We start from the raw sequence: 26,665 nt of genomic DNA on the forward strand, positions 1-26,665 counted from the left end.
AAGAGCATACAGGTCGCAGTGGTGGGTGGTATAAGGTGCTTTCGTAACAAAACGGATGGCACTGTGATAAACTGCATCCAGTTTGCTGAGTAGAGTATTGGAAGCTATTTTGTAGATGACATCGCCGAAGTCGAGGATCGGTAGGATAGTCAGTTTTACTAGGGTAAGTTTGGCGGCGTGAGTGAAGGAGGCTTTGTTGCGGAATAGAAAGCAGACTCTAGATTTGATTTTAGATTGGAGATGTTTGATATGAGTCTGGAAGGAGAATTTACAGTCTAGCCAGACACCCAGGTACTTATAGATATCCACATATTCTAGGTCGGAACCATCCAGGGTGGTGATGCTAGTCGGGCGTGCGGGTGCAGGCAGCGAACGGTTGAAAAGCATGCATTTGGTTTTACTAGCGTTTAAGAGCAGTTGGAGGCCACGGAAGGAGTGTTGTATGGCATTTAAGCTCGTTTGGAGGTTAGATAGCACAGTGTCCAAGGAAGAGCCAGAAGTATACAGAATGGTGTCGTCTGCGTAGAGGTGAATCAGGGAATCGCCCGCAGCAAGAGCAACATCATTGATATATACAGAGAAAAGAGTCGGCCCGAGAATTGAACCCTGTGGCACCCCCATAGAGACTGCCAGAGGACCGGACAACATGCCCTCCGATTTGACACACTGAACTCTGTCTGCAAAGTAATTGGTGAACCAGGCAAGGCAGTCATTAGAAAAACAGTGGCTACTGAGTCTGAGTCTAAGAATATGAGAGAATAAGTTAGAGACGGAGAGGAGTGCTTTATCTCATTCTGTCAACAGTTACAGTTTAAGGCCTGGTCCTGATCCTACAACCTCTCCTTCTCTCTCAAGTTCCCTTCTTTCATTATCCTGCAGCCCCCCCCCCCTCTCTCACCCCATAGGCCAAAGATGAAACACTAACCAACTCTGCTTCCTCTAGGACATAAAAAACTACAGCCTCTGGTCAAGAACATGGTGTGTTGTGTGTGTGTGGGGGGGTGGGGGACTGATGAACACACACACACTATGTGCTAATGAGTAGCTGTATCTGAGTGTGGCACATATTCTCTCTGTCAACACCTCCAACCCAGCAGCCTGTCGTCATACCATCCCATATCATCCGGCACACCGCACTACTGTCATCTCCCTCCTTTCTGCTTCTCTCTCCAGCCGTCTATCTCCTTCTCTGCCTACCAAATACCCCTCCTTTCATTCCAACTCCACTCTCTTTGGCCCTATTTCTCCCTCTCTCCCTCTGTTCTTTGAGGTAAACCGGTACATGACAGTGTGTACTAATCTAGTTCCATCTTGTCCCAGATAGACATGCCTGATTGTCTGTTCCCCCCCAATATCCCCAAACCCATGTAACTAACTGGGACACAGTTCAGTCTGAGGTGTCGCTCCTCATGACAACTTATAGACAAGACCGCAGACTAAAATAATTGGCTCACCCTGGAGACCAGAGAACAGCTATCGTCATGGTGATGGCTCAGAGAAAATGCAGGGAAAACATTTGTCCGCAGACACACAAAAATGTATGAAATCACACAAACATCAAACTTTTAGATGCAAATATACACCCGCACAAGCACACAGTGTAGAATGAGAACAGTTGACTCATGCAAAAACACATAATTGAGGGGAAGATTGGAGATAAAGATGGAGAGACAGACGAGTCTGGTGTTGTGTGTGATGAAAAGTCACACCATGACCATGTCAGGATGGAACTCTCAGGGGCTATGACTAACTTCCTGTTTGTCCTCTGTCGCCATCTGCTCTTTCTCTGTCACTTCCTGGTGCACAGGCACGAGTATGCCCATCTCCACGGCAACTCACCTTGGCAGCCGGGTGACGACCGTGTGGCATTACCATGAAGGAGAACAGGTTGCTTATAGTGGTGCTGCTAGTGGGTGTGTCATTAGTAAATATGGCTACATGTTTGAATGAGTGTGTGTGTGTATGACATGTGCATGCGTGCATATGAGTGTTTGTGCAAGCATGTGTGCCGTTAGTGTATACGTGCTTGTGCATCTCCGAGTCTGCTTGTTTCGCTCTCTGTGTAACTCACCGAGGCGGCTGCCGTTGCTGGGGAAGGTCATGAAGGAACCCAGGCTTCCTCCGATGACACTGTGTGGTCTGCGGAGGGGGGGCTTCTTGAAGGAGCCGGTGTACTGGTGCAGGAACGAGTGCATGCTGTGGGAGGAGGGCGGTCGCCCATTACGCACGATTGGCTCTGCAAGGAGAAACAATATGTCAATCAATCTGCCCATCTATCTATCCATCCATCCATCCATCCATCCATCCATCCATCCGATTCATCACGCAATCTACCAATGAATCAATCAGTCATTTGTAAAAGTAGTTCATGTACTGTTCGGTCTTCTGTTGAGCAGAATTCAGTAAACAGAGTGCTTCCTTGTTTTATATAAAAACAGCAGAAAAGAACACTTATTCAACCTAAAGTAGGCCAGAGGATGTTAGCTTCAGACATTTTGGGATGTTGCAGTATGTTTGTGAAAGTGTTTTCCTTTTCTGTGTGATGTCTTCTCCACAAACATTGTGGCAGCGTCACCTGCGTTGTGTGTGTGTGTGTCCCAGTAGGCGTTTCATCTCACCAGGCTGCTTCTGTTGTTACATAAGGACATACAGAGCTACTCTCTAGGACACGATCATTCACACTGCTGCTCGCTCTCCCTGTGTGTCAATTTCCCCTCTCGATGTCTCTCACCCCGTTCCCTCAGTCTCACTCTAATCACTTCAGATGGCAAGAAAGGATACCATTGGCTGCCAGCTACAATTTCAACTGTATCCTCGGGGTGACCAAAGGGCCCTTGTGTGTGTGTCCACTGGCTGGCTGTATCCTTCTCTACTGGCATTCAGTCAAGACTCACTTCAGAATAGTAAAATCATCAGTCTCTTATCACTGGGACTTGCACAGAGCACAGTAGACGTGTGTGCGCTCTGTTTGTTTACTAATACAATATCTAATACTCACACACACACACACACACACACACACACACCGCTGTCCTTGTTGCCGCCGTCCTCGATGGTCATCTGCTCGGCCAGTTCAGACAGAGACTCGTCTATGGTGTGGCTGGAGCGCAGCGTTAGAGACAGACGCCGCTTAAACCTCTTCATCTTCTCCATCACACACTCCTCAGGGTTGGCTGGGCTGGCAGGGCCTGTAGGGCACAGATGGCAAAGGTCAGCACTGGACCCACACACACACGTATTTGGTGGCAAGGCGTAAACAAGTAACTTGTAATTGTCTCGATAAGAAAAGATGGCGCTGAAGAACATAGCTGACGTTTTACACTCTCCCAACCAATTGTGATTTACATTTATTTTTTATTATTTACTTATTGTGTACATAATGTTGCTGCTACTGTTTCTTATGTCCAAAAATAACGTCTGGACATCAGAAAAGCAATTACTCACCGCGGACTGGAATAAACTTTTTGTTTTGTGTGAAGAAAAGACAGAGGAAAAGGAGACACATATCGGGGATCCTTCTGAAAAGTCGGAGGCGAGCGAGTAAACTCCCAATGCCTTCCATTCTCCTTGCTAAAGTGCAAATGCTAGAAAATAAAATTGATGACCTACTATTAAAGATGATCCTACCATCGGGACATTAAAAAGTAACATCATGTTTCACATAGACGTGGCTGAACGAAGGAACTGACAATATACAGTGAGGGAAACAAGTATTTGATCCCCTGCTGATTTTGTACATTTGCCCACCGACAAAGAAATCATCGGTCTATAATTTGAATGGTATTTTTATTTAAACAGTGAGACAGAATAACAAAAAAATCCAGAAAAACGCATGTCAAAAATGTTATCAATTGATTAGCATTTTAATGAGGGAAATAAGTATTTGACCCCTCTGCAAAACATGACATAGTACTTGGTGGCAAAACCCTTGTTGGCAATCAGGGATCAGACATTTCTTGTAGTTGGCCACCAGGTTTGCACACATCTCAGGAGGGATTTTGTCCCACTCCTCTTTGCAGATCTTCTCCAAGGCGTTAAGGTTTTGAGGCTGACATTTGGCAACTCGAACCTTCAGTTCCCTCCACAGATTTTCTATGGGATTAAGGTCTGGAGACTGACTAGGCCACTCCAGGACCTTAATGTGCTTCTTCTTGAGCCACTCCTTTGTTGCCTTGACCGTGTGTTTTGGGTCATTGTCATGTGGGAATACCCATCCACGACCCATTTTCAATTCCCTGGCTGAGGGAAGGAGGTTCTCACCCAAGATTTGACGGTACATGGCCCTGTCCATCGTCCCTTTGATACTGTGAAGTTGTCCTGTCCCTTTAGCAGAAAAACACCCCCAAAGTATAATGTTTCCACCTCCATGTTTGACGGTGGGGATGGTGTTCTTGGGGTCATAGGCAGCATTCCTCCTCCTCCAAACACAGCGAGTTGAGTTGATGCCAAAGAGCTCCATTTTGGTCTCATCTGATCACAACACTTTCACCCAGTTGTCCTCTGAATCATTCAGATGTTCATTGGCAAACTTCAGATGGGCATGTATGTGTGCTTTCTTGAGCAGGGGGACCTTGCGGGCGCTGCAGGATTTCAGTCCTTCACGGCGTAGTGTGTTACCAATTGTTTTCTTGGTGACTATGGTCCAAGCTGCCTTGAGATCATTGACACGATCCTCCAGTGTAGGTCTGGGCTGATTCCTCAACGTTCTCATGATCATTGCAACTCCACGAGGTGAGGTCTTGCATGGAGCCCCAGGTCGAGGGAGATTGATAGTTATTTTGTGTTTCTTCCATTTGCGAATAATCGCACTAACTGTTGTCACCTTCTCACCAAGCTTCTTGGCGATGGTCTTGTAGCCCATTCCAGCCTTGTGTAGGTCTACAATCTTGTCCCTGACAACCTCGGAGAACTCTTTGGTCTTGGCCATGGTGGAGAGTTTGGAATCTGATGGATTGATTGCTTCTGTGGACAGGTGTCTTTTATACATCTTTTATATATCTGGGAGCCAGGAATCTTTCTGATTGAGAGGGGGTAAAATACTTATTTCCCTCATTAAAATGCAAATCAATTTATATATTTTTTTTACATGCGTTTTTCTGGATTTTGTTGCTGTTATTCTGTCTCTCACTGTTCAAATAAACCTACCATTAAAATTATAGACCGATCATTTATTTGTCAGTGGGCAAATGTACAAAATCTGCAGGGGATCAAATACTTTTCCCCCTCACTGTAGAGCTGGCAGGGATTTTCCATTCACCAGAAGAACAGAGACGCTACCTCTGGTAAAACCAGGGGTGGGGGTGTGTGTCTATTTGTCAATAACAGCTGGTGCGCGATGTCTAATATTAAAGAAGTCTCAAGGTATTGCTCGCCTGAGGTAGAGTACCTTATGATAAGCTGTCGACCACACTATCTACCAAGAGAGTTCTCATCTGTATTATTTGTAGCCGTCTATTTACCACCAGAAAGCAAAGCTGGCACTAAGACCGCTCTCAACCAACTCTATAAGGCCATAAGCAAAGAAGAAAATGCTCACCCAGAAGCGGCGCTCCAAGTGGCTGGGGACGTTTTTACCTAATTTTTACCAGCATGTCACATGTGCAACCAGAGAAGGAAAAAAATCCTAGACCACCTTTACACCACACATAGAGATGCATACAAGGCTCTCCGCCACCCTCCATTTGGCAAATTTCACCACAATTCTATCCTCCTGATTCCTGCTTGCAAACAAAAACTAAAGCAGGTGGTACCAGTGACTCGTTCAATACGGAAGTGGTCAGATGACGCGGATGCTACACTACAGGACTGTTTTGCTAGCACAGACTGGAATATGTTCCAGGATTCAACCAATGGCATTGAGGAATACATCACCTCAGTCATCGACTTCATCTATAAGTGCATCGATGACGTCGTCTCCTCAGTGTCTGTACGTACATATCCCAATCAGAAGCCATGGATTACAGGCAACATCCGCATCGAGCTAAAGGCTAGAGCTGCCGCTTTCAAGGAGCGGGTGACGAATCCGAACGTTTATAAGAAATCCCGCTATGCCCTCAGAGGAACCATCAAACAAGCAAAGTGTCAATACGGGATTAAGATTGAATCCTACTACACCGGCTCTGATGCTTGTCGGATGTGAAAACTATTACAGACTACAAAGGGAAACCCAGACGCGAGCTGCTATGTGACGCGAGCCTACCAAACAAGCTAAATGCCTTGCAAGCTCACTTCGAGGTAAGCAACACTGAAGCATGCACAAGAGCACCAGCTGTTCTGGATGACTGTGTGATAACACTCTCGGTAGCCGATGTGAACAAAAGCTTTAATCAGGTCAGCATTGACAAAGCCGCTGGGCCAGACGGATTACCCGGACGTGTACTCAAATCATGCGCGGACCTCCCTAAATGATTACAGCCCCGTGGCACTCACGTCGGTAACCATGAAGTGTCTTGTACTTAGTCCACTCCTGTATTCCCTGTTCACCCATGACTGCGTGCCAAACACGACTCCAACACCATCATTAAGTTTGCTGACGACACAACAGTGGTAGGCTGATCACAGACACCAATGAGACGGACGGCCTATAGGGAGGTAGTCAGAGAACTGTCAGTGTGGTGCCAGGACAACAACCTCTCCCTCAATGTGAGCAAGACAAAGGAGCTGATCGTGGACGACAGGAAAAGGCGAGCCGAACAGGCCCCCATTAACATCGACGGGGCTGATGTGGAGCGGGTCGAGAATTTCAAGTTCTTTGGTGTCCACATCACCAACGAACTATCATTGTCCAAACATACAAAGACAGTCGTGAAGAGGGCACAACAAAACCTTTTCCCCCTCAGGAGGCTGAAAAGATTTGGCATGGGTCCTCAGATCCTCAAAAAGTTCTACAGCTGCAACATCAAGAGCATCCTGACCGGTTGAATCACCACCTGGTATGCTAACTCCTTGGCATCGGACCGTAAGATGCTACAGAAGGTAGTGCGAACGGCCCAGTACATCACTGGGGCCAAGCTTCCTGCCATCCAGGACCTATATAATAGGCGTTGTCAGAGTAAAGCCCATAAAATTGTCAGAGACTCCAGTCACCCAAGTTATAGACTGCTTTCACTGCTCCCGCACGGCAAGCGGTACCAGAGCACCAAGTCGAGGACAAAAGGCTCCTCAACAGCTTCTACCCCCCCAAACCGTAAGACTGCTGAACAATTAATAAAATCACCACCAGACAATTTACATTGACAACCCCCCCCCTTTTGTACACTGCTGCATCTCTATGTGTGGTGTAAAGGTGGTCTAGGATTGTTTTCTTCTCTGGTTGCACATGTGACATGCTGGTAAAAATGTGGTAAAACTGATTTAAGTTTGCCTGCATTAAAGTCCCCAGCCACTAGGTGCGCCGCTTCTGGGTGAGCATTTTCTTCTTTACTTATGGCCTTGAGAGCGGTCTTAGTGCCAGCTTTGTTCTGTGGTGGAAAATAGACGGCTACGAATAATATTGTTAAGAATTCTCTCAAATGTTGCTCACATAGCAACATGCTAGCTTCCTTATCTTGATATTGGTACAGCTGGGTTGGAGTGACTATGTTATTATTCCAGTATGGACTGATATTGTACATGCTACCAACACATGAACACACATAAGACAGTGAGAAGCCCAAACCTTAAGCTGCAAGAGTATGTAGAGGCCGAGAACACACGGGTGTGCTAAAATAGCACCCTTCATAAATAAACTACGCCTCCTTTTAATCTAATATTTATGATGAGTAGATGAATACTGCAGTCACCACACCTCTCCTCAGCACTCAGCTAGGGCCTTCATAAAGCACGAATTAAACATGACTTTAACATCCAAACATGATACTGCTTTCCTTAATTGCAAGCAAAATGCATTAGCACACACACGTGCAGACACTCATGCATAATTTATCAAGGCCATCTACTGTGGCTAAAATGACACAATGAGAGGTGCAATACAGAGATGAGCTTCAAATCCACAGAACCAGCTACATATAGGAATAGCAGTCATACACACACTTAAAACACACACACACTGACCTCACCATCAGTGTCCTCAGATTGGCCACACCCGAAGTAACAGCAGTGGTCGTCATGTGGTTGTGTCTTGTTGTGTGATTGGTGGGCTGCAGTGACAGACCTAGTCCAGCGGCTGCAGTGATTGGCCGAGGCAGGCTGGTTGGCTGAGTGTTATGGGAGGTGAAAAGGCCACAGACTGGGAGAACTGGCCACATTCCATAGCAACACAAATACCTGCCTGGTCCGATGGTATGGCTGTGTTTTGTGTGCATCCATCCATGTAGGATCCAATCCACTGTATGTGTGTAAGTACCAATTAATTATGTGTTGTGTGGCTATGTTAGTGTATGATTTGTGTGTGTATGGTAAATATACATAAATGTAGAATACAGTATGTGTGTATGTATCAGTGTATGGTTTGGGTATCAGTGTGTGTGTTTATGTGTATCAGCATGTGTGTGTGCATGCTGACACAGCAGTAAGCCAGGTCATAGGAAACACCTTGCTCTCTCTGCCCCAGGCCAGTTTTCCTGCCCATTGTGTTGCCGCGGTGACACCCCTCGGACGAGCGGGACCCACCCTTCTAACCCCCTCACACCATCCCATACTGGACACAGTGAAAACACACTGCCAGCTAGCAGTGAAGGTTGCGGTGTGTGTCTCTCTCTCTCTCACACATGGGATACAGTTACACTACATCAAGAAAACATCCTAACACAGCACTAACCTCACATCAGACAGACAGAGACACAAGAAGAGGACCAAGATTATCTAACTATCCATCTCTCCACCCATCTCCACTATTTTTTACAAAAGTATGTAGACACCCCTTCAAATGAGTGGATTCGGCAATTTCAGCCACACCCGTTGCTAACAGGTGTATATAATCAAGCACACAGCCATGCAATCTCCGTAGACAAACATTGGCAGTCATAGGATGTCACCTTTCCAACAAGTCCGTTCGTCAAATGTATGCCTTGCTAGAGATGCCTTGGTCAACTGTAAGTGCTGTTATTGTGAAGTGGAAATATCTAGGAGCAACAACGGCTCAGTGACGAAGTGGTAGGCCACACAAGCTCACAGAACGGGACCGCCGAGGTGCTGAAGTGACTGTTAGTCAGGCCTAATCGCCCAACATCAATGCCCACCCTCACTAATGATCATGGCTGAATGGAAGCAAGTCCCAGCAGCAATGTTCCAACATCTAGCGGAAAGCCTTTCCAGAAGTGGACGCTGGATTTTGGAATGAGATGTTCGATGAGCAGGTGTCCACATACTTTAGGTCACATTTCTCTTTCACTCCCTCTGAGATCATTAGCTCAACTGTATACAGTCGTGTCCAAAAGTTGAGAATGACACAAATATTAATTTTCACAAAGTCTGCTGCCTCAGTTTGTATAATGGCAATTTGCATACACCCCAGAATGTTATGAAGAGTGATCAGATTAATTGCAAAGTCACTCTTTGCCATGCAAATGAACTGAAACCCCAAAACACATTTCCACTGTATTTCAGCCCTGCCACAAAAGGACCAGCTGACATCATGTCAGTGATTCTCTCATTAACACAGGTGTGAGTGTTGACGAGGATAATGCTGGAGATCACTCTGTCATGCTGATTGAGTTTGAATAACAGACTGGAAGCTTCAAAAGGAGGGTGGTGTTTGGAATCATTGTTCTTTCTCTGTCAACCATGGTTACCTGCAAGGAAACACGTGCCGTCATCATCGCTTTGCACAAAAAGGGCTTCACAGGCAAGGATATTGCTGCCTGTAAGATTGCACCTAAATCAACCATTTATCGGATCATCAAGAACTTCAAGGAGAGCGGTTAAATTGTTGTGAAGGCTTCAGGGCGACCAAGAAAGTCCAGCAAGCGCCAGGACTGTCTCCTAAAGTTGATTCAGCTGCAGGATCGGGGCACTACCAGTACAGAGCTTGCCCGGGAATGGCAGCAGTCAGGTTTGAGTGCAACTGAATGCACAGTGAGGCAAAGACTTTTGGAAAAAGAGGAAGGCCTGGTGTCAAGAAGGGCAGCAAGAAGCCACTTCTTTCCAGGAAAAAAAAATCAGGGACAGACTGATATTCTGCAAAAGGTACAGGGATTGGACTGCTGAGGACTGGGGTAAAGTCATTTTCTCTGATGAATCCCCTTTCCGATTGTTTGGGGCACCCGGAAAAAAGCTTGTCCGGAGAAGACAAGGTGAGCGCTACCATCAGACCATTCATGTGTGGGGTTGCTTCTCAGCCAAGGGAGTGGGCTCACTGACAATTTTGCCTAAGAACACAGCCATTAATAAAGAATGGTACCAACACATCCTCTGAGAGCAACCTCTCCCAACCATCCAGGAACAGTTTGGTGACAAACAATGCCTTGCCATAAGGCAAAAGTAATAACTAAATGGCTCGGGGAACAAAACCTCAATATTTTGGGTCCATGGCCAGGAAACTCCCCAGACCTTAATCCCATTGAGAACTTGTGGTCAATCATCAAGAGGCGGGTGGAGAAACAAAAACCCACAAATTCTGACAAATTCCAAGCATTTATTATGCAAGAATGGGCTGCCATCAGTCAGGATGTGGCCCAGAAGTTAATTGACAGCATGCCAGGGCGGATTGCAGAGGTCTTGAAAAAGAAGGGTCAACACCGCAAATATTGACTCTTTGCAATTGTCAATAAAAGCCTTTGGCACTTATGAAATGCTTGTAATTATACTTCAGTATTCCATAGTCACATCTGTCAAAAATATCTAAAGACACTGAAGCAGCAAACTTTGTGGAAATTAATATGTGTCGTTCTCAAAACTTTTGGCCACGACTGTAGACTTGAGACACCATCTGTCTAAACGCACACACGCGCACACACACACACACGCCATCCTTCTCTGTCATTCCTGATGGCATGTGTGTGCATTGCAGGAATCATTCAAATCAATGACTGTCTGGATCTGTGGCTGCAGTGTACCCAACCCCGATCCTAACACAGACAAACCCACACACACACACCGCTCACCAGTGCACATACAGGATTAGGCTGGACATACTGAGTGTAAACTCAAATTACCTCCAGGCTTGGAGGTGCCGGTCAATAGGGCACAACGTCAAAGAACGATCAGATACAAATATATAGTGTAGAACAGACATGTCTCTGTCATGAAGAGTGAGGAATCACATCAGCTCCATACATGACATTTCTATCTGTGCCCTCAAATATGCCCCAGGCCAACGCATATAAAAACACATACAGCAGCACATCCCCCCTCGCCAGTCAACCACTAATCTACCAATGAAAATCTATGAAACACTGTGTGTGTTAGGGGATTAGTCTCCCCACCCTTCACATGCCCTAACACCCACCATGTATCAGGCAGGGTGAAGGCAGGGTCGCTTTGATGTCAGGTTTAAGCGTGTGTGTGCGCGTGTGTGTTGCACGGGTATGACCTGGTTCTCTTCTCATCTCGGCTGGAGTTGATCTCATTAAAACAAACATAGTTAATGAAAGAGGGGAGTGGTGTGTGAGCATACGTGTGTGTTTTTAGTTTTACTATCGTTGTGGGGACCTGAAGACAAGTGGGGACATTCCACCTATCCCCATAAGGAAAAAGCTTATTTTAGGCTTAAGGGTTAGGTTTACAATTAGGGTTACGTTAGGGGTTAAGGATTAGGTGTAGAGTTAAGGTTAGGGAAAATAGGATTTTGGATGGGAATCAACCGTTTGGTGGTCTTCACAAGGATAGTAAAATAAACGTGTGTGTGTGTGTGTGTGTGTGTGTGAGAATGTGTCTGTAGGTGTCTTCATTTGTTTAAGCACAACAAACCTGCTGTAAAGAGTCAGGGGAGATGGAGCGAGAGAAAAAAAGGAAAATACGAGAGTAAGATAAAAACAGAGAGAGAGAGCGAGAGAGACAGAGAGCGAGAGAGACAGAGAGACAGAGAGACAGAGAGACAGAGAGACAGAGAGACAGAGAGACAGAGAGACAGAGAGACAGAGAGACAGAGAGACAGAGAGACAGAGAGACAGAGAGACAGAGAGACAGAGAGACAGAGACAGAGAGACAGAGAGACAGAGAGACAGAGAGACAGAGACACAGAGACAGAGAGACACAGAGAGGTAAAACAGAGTGATTAGGAGGGGGAGAGAGAAGGGGGAAATAATTAACAAAAAATCTGAGCAAACTAGAATGCTACTTGGCCCTAAACTGAGAGTACAGCAGCAGAATACCTGACCACTGTGACTGACCCAAAATTAAGGAAAGCTTTGACTATGTACAGACTCAGTGAGCATAGCCTTGCTATTGAGAAAGGCCACCGTAGGCAGACCTGGCTCTTAAGAGAAGACAGGCTATGTGCACACTGCCCACAAAATGAGGTGGTAACTGAGCTGCACTTCCTAACCTGCCAAATGTATGACCATATTAGTGACATATTTCTCTCAGATTACACAGACTCCCATATCTAATGGGTGAAATACAACAGCAAGATGTGACCTGTTTTTGTGACCTGTTGCCACAAAAAAAGAGCAACCAGTGAAGAACAAACACCATTGTAAATACAACCCATATTTATGTTTTTTTCCTTTTCTACTTTAACTATTTGCACATAATGACATTTGAAATGTCTTTACTCTTTTGGAACTTTTGTGAGTGTAATGTTTACTGTTAATTTGTATTGTTTATTTAACTTTTGTTAATTATCTACTTCACTTGCTTTGGCAATGTAAACATATGTTTCCCATACCAACAAAGCCCTTAAATTCAATTGAGATGGAGGTAAAAACAGAGAGAGCAGGAGAGAGAGAAAACAGAGAGAGCAGGAGGGAGGAAGAGTGTGTTCTGAGTTCACTAATATGATTTTCCAACAGAACATTCTCCATTTATCTTATCAGCCACACTCGTGGTCCCCACACACACTTCTTTAAAAGTGCCTTCCTCAACATCTTAAATAAGCATGCCCCATTCAAAAGATGTAGAACTAGGAATAGATATAGTCCTTGGTTCACTCCAGACCTGTCTGCCCTTGACCAGCACAAAAACATCCTGTGGCGTTCTGCATTAGTATCGAATAGCCCCCGTGATATGCAACTTTTCAGGGAAGTTAGGAACAAATATACAGGCAGTTAGGAAAGCGAAGGCTAGCTTTTTCAAACAGAAATTTGCATCCTGTAGCAAACTCAAAAAAGTTCTGGGACACTGTAAAGTCCATGGAGAATAAGAGCACCTCCTCCCAGCTGCCCACTGCTCTGAGGCTAGGAAACACTGTCACCACCGATAAATCCACTATAATTGAGAATTTCAATAAGTATTTCTCTACGGCTGGCCATGCTTTCCACCTGGCTAACCCTACCCCGGTCAACTGCCCGGCACCCTCCACAGCAACCCGCCAAAGCCCCCACCATTTCCCCTTTACCCAAATCCAGATAGCCAATGTTCTGAAAGAGCTACAAAATCTGGACTCCTACAAATCAGCCGGGCTAGACAACCTGACGAAATTGTTGCAACTCCTATTACTAGCCTGTTCAACCTCTCTTTCATATCGTCTGAGATTCCTAAAGATTGGAAAGCTGCCGCGGTCATCCCCCTCTTCAAAGGGGGTGACACTCTAGAACCAAACTGCTACAGACCTATATCTATCCTACCCTGTCTTTCTAAGGTCTCCGAAAGCCAAGTTGACAAACAGATTACCGACCATTTCGAATCCCACCGTACCTTCTCCGCTATGCAATCTGGTTTCAGAGCTGGTCATGGGTGCACCTCAGCCACGCTCAAGGTTCTAAACGACATCATAACCGCCATCGATAAGAGACATTACTGTGCAGCCGTATTCATTGACCTGGCCAAATCGGAGGGCCTGTTGTCCGGACCTCTGGCTGTCTCTACTGGGGTGCCACAGGGTTCAACCCTCGGGCCGACTCTCTTCTCTGTATACATCAATGATGTTGCTCTTGCTGCTGGTGATTCTCTGGTACACCTCTACGCAGACGACACCATTCTGTATACTTCTGGCCCCTCCTTGGACACTCTGTTAACTAACCTCCAGACCAGCTTCAATGCCATACAACTCTCCTTCCGTGGCCTCCAACTGCTCTTAAACGCAGGGAAAACTAAATGCATGCTATTCAACCGATCACTGCCCGCACCTGCTCGCCTGTCCAGCAACACTACTCTGGACGGCTCTGACTTAGAATACGTGGACAACTACAAATACCTAGGTGTCTGGTTAGACTGTAAACTCTCCTTCCAGACTCTTATTAAGCATCTCCAATCCAAAAATTAAATCTAGAATTGGCTTCCTATATCGCAACAAAGCATCCTTCACTCATGCTGCCAAACATACCCTCGTAAAACTGACCATCCTACCGATCCTCGACTTTGGTGATGTCATCTATAAAATAGCCTCCAACTCTACTCAACAAACTGGATGCAGTCTATCACAGTGCCATCCATTTTGTCACCAAAACCCCATACACTACCCACTATTGCGACCTGTACGCTCTCGTTTATTGGCCCTCGCTTCATACGCGTTGCCAAACCCACTGGCTACAGGTTATCTACAAGTCTCTGCTAGGTAAAGCCCCGCCTTATCTCAGCTCACTGGTCACCATAGCAGCATCCACTCGTAGCACGCACTCCAGAAGGTATATCTCACTGGTCACCCACAAAGCCAATTCCTCCTTTGGTTGTCTTTCCTTCCAGTTCTCTGCTGCCAATGACCGGAACAAACTGCAAAAATCCCTGAAGCTGGAGACTCATATCTTCCTCACTAGCTTTAAGCACCAGCTGTCAGAGCAGCTCACAGATCACTGCACCTGTACATAGCCCATCTATCTACCTCATCCCCATACAGTATTTATTTATCTTGCTTCTTTGCACCCCAGTATCTCTACCTGCACATTCATCTTCTGCACATCTACCATTCCAGTGTTTAATTGCTATATTGTAATTACTTCGCCACCATGGACTATTTATTGCCTTAACTCCCTTATCTTACCTCATTTGCACTCACTGTTTATAGACTTTTTGTTTTCTTTTTTTTCTACTGTATTATTGACTATGTTTTGTTTATTCCATGTGTAACTCTGTGTTGTTGTATGTGTCCAATTGCTATGCTATATCTTGGCCAGGTCGCAGTTGCAAATGAGAACTTGTTCTCAACTAGCCTACCTGGTTAAATAAAGGTGAAATAAAATAAACACAATAGTGAGTGCGGTAATGTCAATAAGGCAATGATACTAATGTTACTGACATGTTCGTTATCATCCCAACAACTCCTTCCTTTTGCCAATGGGCAGAGTGCAGGACACAGGCCTGGTCATGTGGCTGGGACTGAGTATGCCTGTGTCTGCCCCTCAGAGCATCACTGTCCTTGGGCAGACAGGCTAGGAAAGTGGGCAGGCTGTGGATGATTGGGTTGCTGAGACAATGGTTGTGTCTGCTGCTGTGGGGAGTGACACGCACATTCTTTACCTGCTGAATGAGCTGGCAAGGAAATATGAGAAGAACTGAGGGCCAAGGAAGCCACAGCTGTCCTCCAATGTGTGTGTGTTGGGCAGTCTTCTATCCAACAAGAAAAAAAAACACACACTGCTGATCCCATCTCCGCTAACTAGAGCAGATCCCTCTCTGCCACCCTGCAGTGTAGATATAGAGTTACTAGATTAGCTGTTCCCATTGGACAGGGTCCAGAATCCTGTATCAGCAGCACAGGGAGAAAACTCAACCTCTCGCTCATTCTCTAACTCACCATCTCTCTAGTGGTTCGTTGGTTGGGCGCACACACGCACACACGCACGCAGTAGGGATCATCAACTAGATTCAGCCGCAGGACATTTTTTTCTTGAGCAGATGGTCAGGGGGCTGGAACATAATTTCAAATAATTTGTGGGCTGCAAATTGACTAAAACATAAATCATTTAAAACCTTGCTCACATTGTATAAGATCACATACACTCTGAGTGTACAAAACATTAAGAACACTTCCCTAATATTGAGTTGCACGTTGCAGTTCTTGACAGAAAGCCTGGCACCTACTACCATACCCTGTTCAAAGGCACTTACTGTAAATATTTTGTCTTGCCCATTCTCCTCTCTCTGAATGGCACACATACAAAACCATGTCTCAATGCTTAAAAATCCTTCTTTAACCTGTCTCCTCCCCTTCATCGACACTGACTGAAGTGGATTTAACAAGTGACATCAGTAAGGGATCGTATAGCTTTCACCTGGGTTCACCTAGTCGGTGTCATGGAAAGCGCAGGTGTTTTGTTCACTCAGTGTGTGTACAAAATAAATAAATATGTATATTTAGCATGGTAATAGTTCAGAACAGATTTCCAAAATTAAAAATCACTTGGACCTGATTTGCTGGTGGTTTTGTACAGTCTTTTATAGCCAACAATAAATAAATAAAATATCTAGCTTTTTATTTTTGCTCAGAAAACTTGGGGAGACAAATAAAATCACCCACGGGCCACCAGCTGGGGAAGCCTGCTGTACAGGTAGGGCTGCAAGATATGGGCAAATAATCTAATTGTGATTTTTTTTAACCAAATATTACAAATGTGATTTTACTTGCGTTTTAGATCAAAACACTTGGGTGAACTGTTGGAATCATATAAATAAAATGAGTATTCCAACTATATGGTTGGTGTTGTTTAGCATGACAACTAATGAAAAAAACCTGTAGAAGTTGTTGTGACAGGGTAGGAACCAAAGTGTTGGTCAGAGTTTCAGGGGATCCTTATTACATGTTACATTCATGATGTTTTACACAATTTATCAGCCTCGAGATATGGATATTGCAATTTTGATTAAAGTATGATACATTGTTTTAATTTAACCTTTACTTCACTAGGCAAGTCAGTTAAGAACAAATTCTTATTTACAATGATGGCCTCGGAACAGTGGGGTAACTGCCTTGTTCAGGGGCAGAACGACAGATTTTTCCCTTGTCAGCTCAGAGATTCGATCTAGCAACCTTTCAGTTATTGATCTAGCAACCTTTCAACTATTGGCCCAACACTCTGACCACTAGGCTACCTGCTGCCCCTGTGCAGCGAGATAAGCACTCTCTCAGATAGAGTACAGAGGGATGTAACAGAGACAGGTATTATCTCTGGGCCACACCAAAACAAAGAGAGCTCATTTGACAGGGCTCGGGGGGGATACAGCATCTGGCATATCTAAATGATGTGAAAGAGAAAGCACAGAGAATTCCCCATCAAACACAATCCAACACACTGGCTGATGGGCTCTGTGCCGGTATCCCCCTCGTCTCTCCCCCTCTCCCTCTCTGTAATCAGCATCCCTTCAAAAAAAACATACATGCGCAAGCAGGCACACACACAGCCTATACATTCTTCTGTGAAATCCTGACCCACATACCAAACCCAAACCAGGCACTTCCTCAGATCTTCCCTCGTTCCCCTTAGCCTGTCCTTCTGGGGGTCCCCCAGTGCATCATGGGTAAGCTAGAGCTCAGCGAAGAGGAGGAGACTTCAAAGGGCAGGCGGGGGAGAGACGGCAGACGACAAGGCCTAATTAAGACTAATACACACACTCACATCAAAGTCAATTCCTTCAAATGTGACAACTAAGACAGCTCCCTTGAAGGCATGTCCCTAAAGTAAGATACAGTAGTTCCACCCCCATTTAGGGAAATCTGCCTTGAAATTAAAAAAGAGAACAGCAACTTTTGTCCCTCTCCCTTTTGTATCTCTCTAGACCCTGATCTCCTCTCGTCACCATGGTGACCAAGGCCCCAGAGTCTATATTCTGCTTCCAAAAGATTAGGAGGTCTAGACTATCCCAGAACTCTATCTGGCTGGTTGCTCTTTCTCCTCCAGTCTCACTCCCACTCTTTGTCAAGTAACTAGGAAATATGATACGGTCAAATCAATATCCAATTGAAAATGGAAAAAATAATAATAATAAATGGAATGAGAAAAGACGTATGTGAATATGTGGGTGTCGATGTGCACGCGAGAGAGTGTGAAGGCGAGAGCGAGCAAGCAAAGGATAAAGAGAGGGAGGAAAAGAGAAAGTGAGCATATTTCGAGTGAGAAGAACAGAATGGCGTCTTTGTGTTTGTGTAAGAGGCATGACATCACCAGGGTAACTCCAGGCATGTACTGTTAGCTGAGGAAAGTACAGAGAAAGAACAGAGACCGAGCTGTACTGTAATTCAATACGAAACCAGGAACCCCCCCCCCAAAAAAAAAGAAATACCATGATTTTGAAATGTTCCCGAAATGTAATCCATAGAAGGCTTCTTTGGAGGAAGTTTTCTTGACATATGCATCTGAAAGCATAACTGAGAAATAATTCATCAAAGTTGGCCTCCTTTAAGACTCCATACCGTTTCATCGTTAGGCACTTCAAAGCAACAATTGGTCTCATATGAAGCTTTTACCGCTTGCTCTGTAATATGAGTAGTATATTGATTTCAATAAACACGTTTTTACATTCATTTTGCTTACAAAAAAAGTCGAAACATGAATATAGAAAAGTACGAACGTAATATAGTTTACGGGCAAATCAAAAGTTCCAGAGTGGGATCCCTGCTACTTTTGTTATGATCCAATTTGTCAGCATTACCAACAGAGTGAATGTGAAAATGGATTCAAAATGGTCCCCCTCAGGTGCTGATTTGCAGGATGTGTAATGACACCAATAAAAGGAGTGCCGTGATTGGTTACATTGCCTACTGTGCCAATCTCTCTATAAAAACAGGCTATAACTTTAAAACTAGCAGAGATCCAACGCTGAAACATTGATATGCCAGTAGAGTATATTATGTTTAACAATATACAAGAAAAAATGCCAAATCTAAAATAATAATTTTCAATATTTCTGTTTATCATTTTCCATATTCATAAATGAAATGTACATGTGTGTGAAATAGAAACTCTATTCATTTTTCAGAGCAAGTGGTAAAAGCTTCATATGACATCAACGTTTGCTTTGCAGCACATAGTCTTAAAGGAGGACTGGGTAAGGCCAAAATGAAATAAATATGCCAACTTTGATGAATTCGTCCTCAATTATACTTTTAGATACAATGTCAAATACTTGTCAACAACCCTTCCTTCCAAAGAACCGAGGCTAATACGGTTAACACCGTGATAAGCTATTCAACTACACCCCTGAGGCAAACACCTAGTACCTGTCCATAGGGCTGGGGGATATATCAAATCAATAACAATTTTGGTTTTAGCGTGATGTTCCAAATGCCTGTATCACAAGAATGCATTTTTTTGTTGTTTTGATGAGCGTTCCGAGTCTATTCAGAGCAGTTCAACTGTTCTACCTTGTTAGCAAACAAATAGAGCCAAGTTGGACTAGACTTGAAATATAAAAGATTAGCTGGCTGCTCATTAGCGAGTGGGCTTGTGCTTGAGAGATTGTTTGAGACCCGTGTTCATTTTCTAGAATGTCTGCTACCAGAAGTTGGTCATTATTGGTGGATCTGCATTGAGCATGGTTCTGGTTACAATTTTAACAAAAAGGGCATTTTTATTGACAGACTTGAAAGCCTGATCAGGGAATAATATATATTTTTTTAAAGCAGGTTAAACTATTTTGATAAAATAATGTCATAATTAGTGGGTCTTCCTTCTGGTTGTGTAAGGCTTATATTTAGGAGTAATTTTACAAGCCCTGAATTCATTACATTATTGCTGACTGTTTGACATGTGGTGTATTGACCTTTAATTGTGAAGCAAAGCTTATTCAGATGAAGAAATAAATTAAAATTGGAGATTAGATTTTTAGGCCATATCCCCCAGTCCTACCTGTTCTATCAGTCTGCTGTGTACATGGAGGTGAGTGACAGGCTACAGTTACAGGCTTAACCCTGGGCTAGCTGACATCACCCCTATGATATAAAGATCACAGACAGTCACAGACTCCTGTAGGCCACCACACAAACACACCAGTACGCGCACACACACATACCAGTGCCAGAGGGGTTCCTCATCTTGCAGGTGTGCCTTACTAACCAAAACCACCACGGTCGTCAAATGAATGGGGTTATAGACATGCAGACTACAAGATACTTCCGGGCACTCACCCAAACACAGCATTACACCCCCTTACTGGACCCTGAGGGAGTTCCATTAAGCTAAACCGCGGTGCACCAGGCTATGGCCTGTGACGTGAACATGGGGAAAAAGTGAGGGAGGAGGAGGGCCTTTTTCAAATCAATCAGTAATCTGCGCTGCTCAGTCATGCTGTCAACAAAATTATGTGGATATATTGAAGGAACATCTCAAGACATCAGTCAGGAAGTTGAAGCTTGGTCGCAAATGGGTCTTCCAAATGGACAATGACCCCAAGCATACTTCCAAAATTGTGGCAAAATGGTATTGGAGTGGCCATCACAAAGCCCTGACCTCAAACCTATAGAAAATTTGTGGGCAGAACTGAAAATGTGTGTGTGAGCAAGGAGGCCTACAAACCTGACTCAGTTACACCAGCTCTGTCGGAGGAACGGGCAAAAATTCACCCAACTTATTGTGGGAAGCTTGTGGAAGGCTACCCGAAACATTTGACCCAAGTTAAACAATTTAAAGGCAATGCTACCAAACACTAATTAAGTGCATGTAAACTTCTGACCCACTGGGAATGTGATTAAATAAATAAAAGCTTAAATAAATCATTCTCTCTACTATTATTCAGACATTTCACATTCTTAAAATAAAGTGGTGATCCGAACTGACCTAAGACAGGGAATTTTTACTAGGATTAAATGTCAGAAATTGTGAAAACTGAGTTTAAATGTATTTGGCTAAGGTGTATATAAACTTCCAACTTAAACTGTATTTTACATCAAATATATGTCAGAATTTTCTAAGCAGATAGTGTTTTTATCAAAAGCAATCACTTTTGCATGTGAACACAGAATCCTACTCATTACACCACGTCACTTCGCTGGCTAACTCATTGATAGTGCTTTATAGTACACCCCTCTGGAGGCAGCTCAGTTCCAAATCAAATACAATCAACGCTAACCCGGTTAGGCCCGAGGCATTCATCAAATCCCCTCCCTCATCACTCCCCCTCCACACCATGAACCCAAAACTTATCCTACACACACAAACCATCCCCTTAACCAAACGTAGCCTTATCTCAGCTAGCCTACCAAACAACCTCCCCCAAAAACACAGATGAGATAGCAACATAAATAACAGAACACAGCCATTAGAGAAATAACGCTGCCTCCCCTCTGATCTTTTGACCTGCAGCTCAGGGGTGAGAGGTCGGGCATATCACTATGACAACCTGGGGACGCCTGACCTCCCAAAACCCACACGAGCCAACCGGCTGAGAGGTAATGACTGCTGCAGCCAATAACCATAAACCAGTGCAGCCAGGGGACAACCGTGCACAGTGATGTAATGGGATGTGTTAGCACAAAACGCTGCTGCTCGACATCCATCACACTGGTTGACTGGAACTGAGCCTGTCACGCCAGCTCGCGCACACACCTCTCACTGTAAGGAGCTAAAAGGAGTTTCAGCGTGACTGACCCTGGAGGGATGAGCTGAAATAACAAAGCTAACGGGTAATGGACATGTGTGTGAGTGAGTGAGTGAGTAAGAGTGTGTGTGTACATTAGAGGCCCTTGCGCAAACAGAGACAGAAATACCTATGTCCCAAATGCTGTAAAAATCTCCTTCAGTGTGAGAGTGGAGAGAGGATGCCAAGAGAGTGAGACAGAGCAAGAGAGAAGAGGAGCGATCAGATCCTGTAGAGAAGGAGAGAAGTGGAACAGAAGGAGGACAGAGACAGAGAGAAAGAGGAGCGATCAGATCCTGTAGAGAAGGAGAGAAGTGGAACAGAAGGAGGGCAGAGACAGAGAGAAAGAGGAACGATCAGATCCTGTAGAGAAGGAGAGAAGTCTTTCCCCCTTCTGATGACCAGGTGGCGAATCGCATCTCTGCATGTCTGGCAGACATATCAGTGTGGATGACGGATCACCACCTCAAGCTGAACCTCGGCAAGACGGAGCTGCTCTTCCTCCCGGGGAAGGACTGCCCGTTCCATGATCTCGCCATCACGGTTGACAACTCCATTGTGTCCTCCTCCCAGAGCGCTAAGAACCTTGGCGTGATCCTGGACAACACCCTGTCGTTCTCAACTAACATCAAGGCGGTGGCCCGTTCCTGTAGGTTCATGCTCTACAACATCCGCAGAGTACGACCCTGCCTCACACAGGAAGGGTCCTAATCCAGGCACTTGTCATCTCCCGTCTGGATTACTGCAGAATTAAACCCCTACAACTCATCCAGAACGCCGCAGGGTTCTCTCACGTCACCCCGCTCCTCCGCTCTCTCCACTGGCTTCCAGTTGAGATCCGCTACAAGACCATGGTGCTTGCCTACGGAGCTGTGAGGGGAACGGCACCTCAGTACCTCCAGGCTCTGATCAGGCCCTACACCCAAACAAGGGCACTGATCCAGGCCTCCTGCCTCCCTACCACTGAGAAGGACAGTTCCCGCTCAGCCCAGTCAAAACAGAAGGCTCTGGCTCCCCAATGGTGGAACAAACTCCCTCACGACGCCAGGACAGCGGAGTCAATCACCACCTTCCGGAGACACCTGAAACCCCACCTCTTTATGGAATACCTAGGATAGGATAAAGAAGATTTAGATGCACTATTGTAAAGTGGCTGTTCCACTGGATGTCATAAGGTGAATGCACCAATTTGTAAGTCGCTCTGGATAAGAGCGTCTGCTAAATGACTTAAATGTAAATGTAAATGTAAAGTGGAACAGAAGGAGGGCAGAGACAGAGAAAGAGGAACAATCAGATCCTGTAGAGAAGGAGAGAAGTGGAACAGAAGGAGGGCAGAGAGAGATAGAAAGAGGAACGATCAGATCCTGTAGAGAAGGAGAGAAGTGGAACAGGAGGGCAGAGACCGAGAGAAAGAGGAACGATCAGATCCTGTAGAGAAGGAGAGAAGTGGAACAGGAGGGCAGAGACCGAGAGAAAGAGGAACAATCAGATCCTGTAGAGAAGGAGAGAAGTGGAACAGAGGGAGGGCAGAGACAGAGAGAAAGAGGAACGATCAGATCCTGTAGAGAAGGAGGGACGTGGAACAGAAGGAGGGCAGAGAGAGAGAAATAGGAGAAGAGGAGCGATCAGATCCTGTAGAGAAGGAGAGACGTGGAACAGAACTGGATGTCATAAGGTGTATGCACCAATTTGTAAGTCGCTCTGGATAAGAGCGTCTGCTAAATGACTTAAATGTAATGTAATGTAATGAGAAGAGGAGCGATCAGATCCTGTAGAGAAGGAGACGTGGAACAGAAGGAGGGCAGAGAGAGAGAAATAGGAGAAGAGGAGCGATCAGATCCTGTAGAGAAGGAGAGACGTGGAACAGAAGGAGGGCAGAGAGAGAGAAATAGGAGAAGAGGAGCGATCAGATCCTGTAGAGAAGGAGAGACGTGGAACAGAAGGAGGGCAGAGAGAGAGAAATAGGAGAAGAGGAGCGATCAGATCCTGTAGAGAAGGGGAGGCGTGGAACAGAAGGAGGGCAGAGAGAGAGAAATAGGAGAAGAGGAGCGATCAGATCCTGTAGAGAAGGAGAGACGTGGAACAGAAGGAGGGCAGAGAGAGAGAAATAAGAGAAGAGGAGCGATCAGATCCTGTAGAGAAGGAGAGACGTGGAACAGAAGGAGGGCAGAGGGAGAGAAAGGAGATAACAGTGGGGAGATAGGGATAGCGAAGGAGAGAGGGGGAAGGAGGATAGGGGCAGTAAGGGGGGTTATTTTTAGGACTGGGTACTGCAGACTCACAGCTGAATACAGTGTATTCTACAGAGGACAGGCATGCCATTATACACAGACAAGCATAAACACACACAGGCACGTGCTCCTTCCCGCTCTCTCTCTTCACAATTGACATTTTAGTTATTTAACAGACGCTCTTATTCAGGGTGACTTACAGTTGGTGCATTCATCTTAAGATACAGTAGCTAGGTGGGAAAAACTACTCTCAGTCATAGATTTTTCCTCAATAAAGTAGCTATCAGAAAAGTGAGTCTGTCCGATCAAAAATACAAACAACCCACAGATTAAAGCAGGAAAATAAGTGATCAGAGCCCCATAGTGAGTGGCATGACACACAGACACACGGTTTGAATTGGTTCCCAGACACTACAGTGTCATCTGTGTGCAGCAAGGGGGGTTGGAAAGGGAGAAAAAGCACTGTGTGTGTGTGGGAGATAAGAGGATAAGCACAGACTAGGCTATACATTATCCCTGTGTAAAATGGAGAGATGAACGGGACAGAGTCCAACAGGACCCAGACCTCACCCCTAAACACACATGCTCACAGCCAGCTACATACAACCCTTTGGGGTTGCATAAACCGCTACCCTTTAACCAGCTTTAGCAATGTCTCAGTCTCACATGACGACCATTTGAGAAGATAAAAGACTCTGTGCTTCGTTGTCTCCCTCTGTGTCTGCGAGGAGCAGAAGGCCACACCGGTGCGGTTATTGAACCCCCTGTAGTCTGACAGCCAAGTCAATAACTGTCAGCCCATCCATCCTCTCTTCCTGTAGCACCTTCCTCCCACCAGCCCTCTCAGCCTTACAGTTACACATCTTGCTATTTACTTCTTCTCCTTTAAAGCCATACCACACTAACAAGGTCTAACGAGCTGCTTCCGGACGACTCAGGACAGCCAGCCAGAGGAGCACAACAGGGAACGTGCGAGTGTGTCCCAAAACACGGGCTTCCTCTTTGCAAGGAACAGCTGGAATAGTTCACATTCCACAGGACAGAGAAGGAGGGACACATGTCCCACACAAACACACACAAGACGGATATGAACATTAGCAGTAAATGCCTAAGTTTATCTGGAAGTGTTTTCCAACAACATGAAGAGCAGATCAATTATTTCATCCTTGCATGTTTCAATGCTTTATCACTTCACTGTATTCTTCCCACTGTTATCCTTTCCCCGATCTCCCTTTCCCTATTGATCCTCCCCTTTCTCACAACCTGCCCCAGGCCCCAACTCTAAACCACAAAGCCCTAGAGAACAGGTGTGCCCACCAGGTTCACCTAGAGGTCGTCCCGGAGACACCCAGGCCAGCACAGGTGGTTGTTGCGTTCCTGTCTTTGTCCCGGTCACTCCAGGTGTGACATTCCTCGTCACCTGAGTGAGGGTTAGGAAGTCAGAAAGAGAAACATTCCACCCTCCCGCTCAGGCCTCTCAACAGTTTCAGCTAGTCTCCTTTTCTCTCCATTATCACCATGTCCTCTGATTTGGCTGTGAAGGCAGAACGGCTAGAAAATGAGACTAGGATAGGAAGTCACTCATGAGTATGGCCTGCCTCTCAGCCATGTTCCCCATTAGCTCACTACCTCCTCCCAATACCACTTTAACCCCACTTGCAGTCAGGACGACCAAGCGTTCACAATGTTAATAATTTATCTGCGCACAAGTGTCATCTTCAACACACACATAGCCTGCCACCCAAGACTAGAGGTAGACCGATTAATCGGAATGGCCGATTAATTAGAGCCGATTTCAAGTTTTCATAACAATCGGAAATCTGTATTTTTGGACACCGATTTGGCAAAACAAAGTTTACACCTTCATTTAACTAGGCAAGTCAGTTAAGAACAAACTCTTATTTTAAATGACGGCCTAGGAATGGTGGGTTAACTGCCTTGTTCAGGGACAGAACGACAGATTTTTACCTTGTCAGCTCGGGGATTCGTTTATGCAACATTCCGGTTACTAGTCCAAGGGGCAGGCTGACTACCTGTTACGCGAGGGCAGCAAGAAGCCAAGGTAAGTTACTGGTAAGCATTAAACTTATAAAAAACAATCAATCTTCACATTAATCACTAGTTAACTACATATGGTTGATGATATTACTAGTTTATCTAGCTTGTCCTGCGTTGTATATAATCGATGTGGTGTCTGTTAATTTCTTATCTAAACACAGCCTACTTCGCCAAACAGGTGATGATTTAGCACTGTTGTTGCACCAAACCTAACAATAAATATCAATGCCTTTCTTTAAAATCAATACACAAGTATATATTTTTAAGCCTGCATATTTAGTTAATATTGCCTGCTAACATGAATTTCTTACAATTAGGGAAATTGTGTCACTTCTATTGCGTTCAGTGCAACAGAGTCAGGGTATATACAGCAGTTTGGGCAGCCTGGCTCGTTGCGAACTGCGTGAAGTCCATTTATTCCTAACAAAGACAGTCATTTAATTTGCCAGAATTGTACATAATTATGACATAACATTGAAGATTGTACAATGTAACAGCAATATTTAGACTTAGGGTTGCCACCCTTTAGATAAAATACGGAACGGTTCCATATTTCACTGAAAGAATAAACGTTTTGTTTTCAAAATGATAGTTTCCGGATTCGACCATATTAATGACCAAAGGCTCGTATTTCTGTGTGTTATTATGTTATAATTAAGTCTATGATTTGATAGAGCAGTCTGACTGGGCGATGGTAGGCAGCAGCAGGCTCGTAAGCATTCATTCAAACAGCACTTTCGTGCGTTTTGCCAGCAGCTCTTTGCAATGCTTCAAGCATTAAACTGTTTATGACTTCAAGCCTATCAACTCCCGAGATGAGGCTGGTGTAACCG

General features: G+C 45.0%; 1 protein-coding gene across 2 annotated transcripts in view; it reads right to left on the reverse strand.

The window, feature by feature from the left end:
- LOC118366275 (cyclin-dependent kinase 17) overlaps positions 1 to 26,665 on the reverse strand; it is a 41,306-nt gene that overhangs the window by 8,296 nt on the left and 6,345 nt on the right. For both annotated transcript variants that reach the window (XR_008089057.1, XM_052492095.1), the window contains exons 2-3: positions 3,027 to 3,188; positions 2,072 to 2,236 (exon numbers count right to left, since the gene is read on the reverse strand). Coding sequence is in view for 1 of the 2 variants with exons in the window: in XM_052492095.1 (XP_052348055.1) it covers positions 2,072 to 2,236; positions 3,027 to 3,153 (292 nt within the window). In the remaining variant the exon portion in view is untranslated. The remainder of the gene's footprint in view (positions 1 to 2,071; positions 2,237 to 3,026; positions 3,189 to 26,665) is intronic.

This window comes from Oncorhynchus keta, chromosome 33 (assembly GCF_023373465.1).
Source record: "Oncorhynchus keta strain PuntledgeMale-10-30-2019 chromosome 33, Oket_V2, whole genome shotgun sequence".
NCBI classification, from domain to species: Eukaryota; Metazoa; Chordata; class Actinopteri; order Salmoniformes; family Salmonidae; genus Oncorhynchus; species Oncorhynchus keta.